General features: G+C 33.9%; 2 protein-coding genes across 2 annotated transcripts in view; both read left to right on the plus strand.

Moving 5' to 3' along the window:
• Positions 1-4131, plus strand: part of cntnap5a (contactin associated protein family member 5a) — a 79696-nt gene extending 75565 nt beyond the window's left edge. The window contains exons 23-24 of the mRNA XM_051906218.1: positions 229-303; positions 1790-4131. Coding sequence (XP_051762178.1) covers positions 229-303; positions 1790-1986 — 272 coding nt within the window. The 3' untranslated portion in view covers positions 1987-4131. The remainder of the gene's footprint in view (positions 1-228; positions 304-1789) is intronic.
• A 2010-nt stretch (positions 4132-6141) lies between these two features.
• Positions 6142-7407, plus strand: LOC127518861 (uncharacterized). The gene has a single exon (XM_051906074.1). It carries the CDS (start codon positions 6472-6474, stop codon positions 7405-7407), a length of 936 nt encoding a protein of 311 aa, XP_051762034.1. The 5' UTR covers positions 6142-6471.
• Positions 7408-8199: the final 792 nt, after the last annotated feature.

Below are 8199 nucleotides of genomic sequence, written 5' to 3' on the forward strand. Positions count from 1 at the left end.
TTAGACACAAAAATAACTTTTTAATTTTGAACAGATATTTTTTAAAAGAAGAAATAATATAATGAAAAGGAGGTATAATGGGCATTCTGAAAAACAAAAGGGTTAAACCCTTAAAATGTAAAGCAACTGCATTTTGCACACACATATTGCACTGTCAGAGAAAAAATATGTCTTTAGAGTTCAGTCTGTGCTATATTTCTGTGTGATGCATGTTCCACCATCTTGTAGATCATGGAGAGGAGGTGGGAAAAGATAACGAGCATCGTGAAGACGACAGCCAGCCTGATTCAGCTGTAATCGGAGGTTTGTTTTACCACCTCAGTCTGCTTCATTGTCTCATTTGTAACAGTCAGTGAAGTATGAAATGAGCTTTCACTATCACACGTATTGTTTATGTTCATCTTTCCTTTTTGCTCTCTTTATTTCAGAAATGGGTAATGACTTTGTATTGGTAATTTGTTGTGCGCAGTAACTTATGGTAATAAAATCTCCATTAAAATTGTCACAAGGAATTGTTGACTGTTAGTTATTTATTGTCAGCATAAATGTTCCATTAAAGGAGAAAGAGAATTTGTAGAATGTGTGGGAGTATTCAAGTATTGCATTTACTGGCACATTTACTGTCATTGTAATTATTTTATTTTATTTTATTAATCTAAAATATTTTCTGTGATAATGGACATTATGCTGTTATGCTGCCTATTAAGTTTAACTTAAACATGGAATGTTCTTTTAAAGGGTAAGAGGCCTTTCCGAAAGAATGCAACCCTTTTAAAGGGTTAGTTCACCCAAAAATGAAAATTCTTTCATTAATTACTCACCCTCATGTCGTTCCACACCTGTGAGACCTTCGTTCATCTTCGGAGCACAAATTAAGATATTTTTGATCAAATCTGTTGGCTCGTGAGGCCTCCATTGAGAGCAAGTTAACTTAGACATTCAAATGCCCAGAAAGCTACTAAAAACATATTTAAAACAGTTAAAATGTTCAACCTTAATGTTATGAAGCAACGAGAATACTTTTTGTGCACCAAAAAACAAAATAACGACTTTATTCAACAACATCTAGTGATCGGCGATTTCAAAACACTGCTTCATGAAGCTTCGAAGCTTTACGAATCTTTTGTTTCGAATCAGTGGTTCGGAACACGTATCAAACTGCCAAAGTCACGTGAACCATTGAAATTTTAAAACACGTATGACGTAACAAAGCCTCGTTTACTGAAATCACGTGACTTTGGCAGTTTGAGATCGTTTGACACACGCTCCGAACCACTGATTCGAAACAAAAGATTTGTAAAGCTTCGAAGCTTCATGAAGCAGTGTTTTGAAATCACCCATCACTAGATATTGTTGAATAAAGTCGATATTTTGGCACACAAAATGTATTCTCGTCGCTTCATAACATTAAGGTTGAACCACTATAGTCACATGAACTGTTTTAAATATATCTTTAGTACCTTTCTAGGCGTTTGAAAGTCTAAATTAACTTGCTCTCAATGCAGGCCTCATTTTGATTTTATCAAAAATATTTTAATTTGTGTTCCAAAGATGAACAAAGGTCTTACAGGTGTGGAACGACATGAGGGTGAGTAATTAATGACAGAATTTTCATTTTTGAGTGAACTAACCCTTTAATATATAAATTTGTGCCTTGACAAACCTTCCTTTTCTTCTGTTCCATTGGTCTCCATTTAGCTTTTTATGAAATGCAAGAATGGGTCCTATGTGAGCAGCCCCATTTCCAGTTCAAAACACCCATAAGCTGAGTGTCCGTTCTGATTCGCAGGTGTGGTGACAGCTGCAGTCTTCAGTACACTCTGTGTGCTGGCAGTGATGACCCGTTTCCTTTACCAACATCGACAAGCTCAAAGAACTGCAAGCCTCCAAGAAAAGGAGCACCAACGTAGCCTTGAAGCTGCTTACAGGGCAGAGTTTCACCTTCACAACTCCATGAGAGACAGCATGCAAGAGTACTACATCTGATGGACAATCCGACCCTGTAGTTTTCAGTTCAGCTGTCCGTTCCTCCTGTGTCTCCTTCGGCAAACGTGTCGTGAGGCCCTTTCTATCCAGTAAGGATCGTTAGTTGGAGATTCCCTCGCTTTGGGAACAGCGGAATCTTCTGATCTGTGTAAGTAGTAGCTTGTAGTTTTCACAGTGCTTGCCCCAAGTGTTGGATCAATCAACATTAGGTCATTTATGGGATGTGAGTGGTGTGTTAGGAGGTGTTTGTATTAATTCAATAAAATGCCCTCTGGATAGAAACTGGAATGGAGAATGACACGGTCATCTTTAGTGCATGAATGCAGATTCTGAAGTGTTAATCGTACTCTTAACAGAACAACAAACTAAACACATATTTTAAAGCCTGTCAATTTTTTAGGTTTCCAGAAATATCTTTGAAGTGGCAACATTGTAAGAGGAAGTCGTGGTACACTATTTGAAAAGTATAATGCTTCAAGAACAGTAGCTTGTCCAAACCTGGCTTATAATTGTATGTTATTCTGCCTAAAAGCATTGTTAATAATGAAATGAGTTCATGCACAAACATGCAGGACAATTTAAAATTGATTTTTGTTTCACAAAGAAGCTGCTAACAGAGACCAAACTCATTCAGTAAAGTGGCTTAATTCAGAAATTGAAAAAAAAAAAAAATGTGCAGAAATATTGTAGATTTAAACATGATTCTGTCTAATGTAACATTACCCATCTGTGTTATGATGTGAAATATCTGCCATATTGATAATGAACAAATCCTTAAGGGGTCAGTAAGATTTTTTTTAATTAATGTTTTTATTCAGCAAGGATGCATTAAATTAACCAAAAGCTACAGTAAAGAAAAAAAAAAAAAAAATCAAATAAATACTCTTCTTTTGAATTTTCTATTGATCAAAGAATCCTGGCTGCTGTGTTGGAAAATTCAGCTCTGCCATCACCAAAATAAATTACGTTTAAAAATAAATTAAAATAGAAAAACTTTATTTTAGTTTCTAATAATATTTCACAATATTACTGTTTTGACTGTCTTTTTTGATCAAATAAATGCAGCCTTGAAGCATAAGAGACTAAAAAAATCATACCAACCCCAAACATTTGAACAGTAGTGTGATTCTGGATTGACTGAGTTGTTCTAGGTTACCTGGACATTTTTCTCCGTTGACATGATGATGTTGTGAACTGATGATGGAATTTAACCTTATCGTACGCAGTGCCCTTTCAGGACTTTTTGTGTTACACTAACCATGTGAATCACGATCACAGATGTGATTTGGGGCAAAACCGCTGTCATGGGCCATCCACTCTTCCCTGAGACAATCTGACCCCATTTACATCTGGTAATAACATCGGTTTCTGAAGGTCCAACATTAGCATGCAGTGAGACAGAAGAACATCTGAAGTTTGACTAAAATAACATTGAGCATTCCTCTAAAAATCAGAGACCATCCCTTTAAAATCCAATCATATGTTGTCACAGCACATCAGATCTGAGACGGATAATAATATCAGGTGTCTTTGCTGCCCCGTTTCAAACTAAGTATCACTGAATTTCGCAATCAGTTCACAGTGTCTAAATGACAAGAATAACACTAAACATTATTCAATGATCTGGATAACTGAGAATCTTCACAGACAATTCTGAGTAGGTCGTAACTGTAGCAGTTAGTCCTTTAATATTTGCCTGTAATACAAAATCAGTATTGACTCTGAAGAAAAGATTTTGTCATGCCTATACATTTTTACCTGTGGTTGTTGAATATCAACCACTTCCTTGAAAGTCTATTAAATTAACACAACAGATGTTATATGTTCTTTACTCCAATACACAAAATAATCATTGTAAAGTAAGTGGCATTGTATTTTTTCCCCCCAGATGATATTTATTATATTGTTTTTCCCTGCTAACACACACACACACACACACACACACAAATGGTTGTATTATGTTGGACTGGACTGACAGATCTTTATCTTTCTCTTTGGAAACTGAAGTGTCCTTTGATATATTTCTCTCTCAAACTCTTTTGTACCTCTATTGATATTAATTATTTTAGGGGCTGTTTTGTATGAATGTAAATGTACAGCTATATTGTAAATACATGTTTAATAAAAAAAAGACACTTTTTTCATCATTGTGCCAGATTTTTGTGTAAGTACTGATTACAAAAATTTTATTTATTAATTTAATTTATTAAACAGATTTACATACTGTACAATTATAGTATTAGTTGCGGCATTTAGGAAAAATAAGGTCATTTAAGAAGTGGATAAGTTCAAGAGCATTAAATGGAACACTTGATATGAAAATTACAGTTTGCACTTTATCTTAGCACAGTAAAACGTCTTTAAAAACTTCACTCTGTAATGTAGTTTAGTCTCATTTCACATTACAGTGGCTGTCACTGTATTATTTTAATTATAATTATTTTAATTGCTTTATTCACTATTCATTTCCTTTATTCACACGAGGAGAGATAATGTTTCCCCCTTTTTTTAATATCAGAGAATAAATTAAATAGTTTATCAAAAAGAAGTGCCAGCAATGGTTTAGGATTTTGTCCATGTGTAATTTGAATGTGCCTTTGTGCCTATAGACCTTTTATTCAAGTCATTATTGTCTTTTACATAACATGCAGCATCCTAACCGACGCAAATATCACATAAAGGTTTGCATCATCTTGTCATGGCTAATTAAACACTTTAATACAGGAGCCCAGCTGCATCATGCATATGCAAAAGTGAACAATGAGTTACAATAATGAATACTGACTTAAGGTTTTACAATGATGAACATTGTTTTACATTTTGTTGGCAAAAAATTAAGTGCTTACCTGTGCAAAACTATGTGGTTGCTATGGTGTTCTGTGTGTTTACTCATTGGTCAGAGCCAACACACAAGATGTTGTAGTCCATCTAAAGTATATGGCTTGGGTCCTTTTTTCAATGTAAAATCTATGTTTTTTTTTTATTGTTGTCCACCAGGCAAATTACGTATATTGACCTATACTGTAGTATTTTATTTTAAAGACTTGTTAAAATCCCTAGTTGTAACTACAGGTATGAGTATTATTATAAAGCACCACTAATTAAATAATTCAATCTCAACATCTGGTTATAATGTCAACATCTGGCATAATACGATAGGATAGGATGCTATTTTCTTAATACTCATCAGATGACATTTTGGAGATAAAATCTGTCATATTCTTCAGTAGCTATGGAAAGTTATTTTAAGACAGGAGTCTTAAAAGAATACAAATATAAAACTCTTAAAGGGTTAGTTCACCCAAAAATGAAAATTATGTCATTTATTACTCACCCTCATGTCGTTCCACACCTGTAAGACCTTCGTTCATCTTCAGAACACAAAATAAGATGTTTTTGATAAAATCCGATGGCTCAGTGAGGCCTGCATTGCCAGCAAGATCATTTCCTTTTTCAATGCCCAAAAAGGTACTATAGACATATTTAAAACAGTTCATGTGACTACAGTGGTTCAACCATAATATTATAAAGCGACTAGAATACTTTTTGTGCACCAAAAAAAAACCAAAATAATCTTTATTCAACAATATCTAGTGATGGGCAATTTCAAAACACTGCTTCATGAAGCTTTGAAGCTTTATGATTTTTTTGTTTCAAATCAGTGATTCGGAGTGCGTATCAAACTGCCAAAGTCACGTGAACTATTGAAATTTCGAAACACTTATGATGTAACAAAGCCTCGTTTACTGAAATCACGTGATTTTGGCGCTCCGAACCACTGATTCGAAACAAAAGATTCGTAAAGCTTCAAAGCTTCATGAAGCAGTGTTTTGAAATCGCCCATCACTAGACATTGTTGAATAAAGTCATTACTTTGTTTTTTGGCACACAAAAAGTATTCTCGTAGCTTTATAATATTATGGTTGAACCACTGTACTCACATGACCTGTTTTAAATATGTCTATAGTACCTTTTTGGGCATTAAAAAAGGAAATGATCTCGCTGGCAATGCAGGCCTCACTGAGCCATTGGATTTTATCAAAAATATCTTAATTTGTGTTCCGAAGATGAACGAAGGTCTTACAGGTGTGGAACAACATGAAGGTGTGTAATTAATGACTGAATTTTAATTTTTGGGTGAACTAACCCTTTAAGTCTTCAATCTACAATATTTATAAATAGTTTTATTTAAAAAGTATTGTTTTGTTTTTCTATCTAAAGTATTGAGAACTCAAACAATAATTTCTGTAGTAGCACTGATTACGTAACACTCCAAAAAGAGCTTGTGAATAGTTCTGTTTTTAACCATGTAAGAATGTGTGTGATTTGTTTATGGTTGGCCGTTGAGCCACATTTAATTCACCAACCTATTTTACTTTCACCTTATTTATTGGCGATGTCGTAATAAAAGCCTAGGTGTATCAGGAAGAGCAGGGCATTTTCTGGACTGCCACCATAGACAACTGATTGGAGGCAACACTGAAGATGGAGCCTTGGCTATTTGCTTTGATCTCCAGTCCCCTTTGCCTCACAGCCACAGTCTTCAACATCATCTTCTTTTTTTGCCTAATGCGACCAGTCTCTGGAGTGACGCTTCACAATCCACTGCGCTTCTTGTTAATCATTGTGTTATTCAATTCAACATTTCAACAACTTCTCACTGCCCTGACCATTATTATGCTTCTTTTTGAATCCCCTTTCTGGCTTCAAACGCTATGCAGAGTTTTGATTTATCAATTTTTCTGCGGCAACTTCTCATGCAATGCCTGGATTAGCATTTTCTACTACATGTCAATTGTTCCTCAACATCGTGCCATCTTTATCTGGATTAAGAGGAATATTAGAGTCATATTATATGTCGGCTTCGTTCTGAATCAGATAATGCTTCTGTTTTCTTTGACTTTGGGAACAGTATCATATTTTTTGCTTGAGCCCGTCCCAGAGAATTTTACCTCTCATGATCTGAACACAACATCATCAGCAAGCTTAGAGTCAGACCTGTATTTATTTCATATGTCAAATTTTTTGTATTTGCTATATTGCACTTGTCCAATGATCACATTATTAATCTCTTGGGGCAAAACTTTTGTTTATCTGCGTGAACATATGAAAAAGATGGGGCAGAGCAGTGAATCTTTTTCCCAACCTCAGCAGAAGAGCCAGATGCGGGTCACAGTAACAGGCATGGTACAGACGGCCCTGTTCCTGCCCAGCAGCCTATGGACTGTAGCAGTCGCTGCCTTATTCATAACAGACCTCTTTGAAAAAGTTGATCCTCATAGATTTATCACAATGTCATTTTGCTCAGCATCCAGCTTGGGAAATATACTTTGTTTTGGATTCTCCCAGTCTGTGTTTCGCCGTGGAATTGTAAGTGTGATTAACAAACTCAAAAGACTAAAGATGAATGCCTTGTGTTAGGATTCTTGCCATTTATTATCATTATATTTTCATTATGTCTGATGTAAACAAATATGTTTCAAGCATGTAGACTCTACCCTTTATTCATGTTATAAGGTAAAAATGAGAAATGTGTGGAAATAATATTTTTTATGGGTGGACTGGGGAATGTTATAACACATTAAATGTCTGTAACTCTGTGTTTTTGTTATATATCTCAAGTTTTGATATAATATTCCCATATTTGTCTGCTTCAAATTAAAGTAGTTTAAAAATCTACATTTTATCCATAAATTAATGTCAAGAAAAAATTGGATGTTTTAAATGTTGTGTGTTATATAAGATATATTAGTGCTGTGAAATGATTAATCGCATACAAAATAAAAGTTTGTTTACATAATGTATGTGTGTGTACTGTGTATATGAATATATAAATACATACACATGCATGTATATTTAACAAAAATGTATTATGTTTATATAAAATATTTATATTGATATATAAATTATATATAAATATACATAAATATTTCTTAAATAAATACATGTATTTGTTTGTATTTATATATACTTAATAAATATACACAGTACACACATATGTAAATGTTACCTTTTAATTTGGATTAAATATACATGTATATATATATATATATATATATATATATATACATATAGAGAGAGAGAGAGAGAGTAACCTTTTATTTGATTTTAATTAAATAAAATATAAAGCATTTTCACTGAACAGCCAACAAAACTATAAGCAAGTATAGAAATTAAATACAGACAATGTATGTGGTATATCCCACTATTGTG

Source organism: Ctenopharyngodon idella, chromosome 9 (assembly GCF_019924925.1).
Source record: "Ctenopharyngodon idella isolate HZGC_01 chromosome 9, HZGC01, whole genome shotgun sequence".
In the NCBI taxonomy this organism is placed as follows: Eukaryota; Metazoa; Chordata; class Actinopteri; order Cypriniformes; family Xenocyprididae; genus Ctenopharyngodon; species Ctenopharyngodon idella.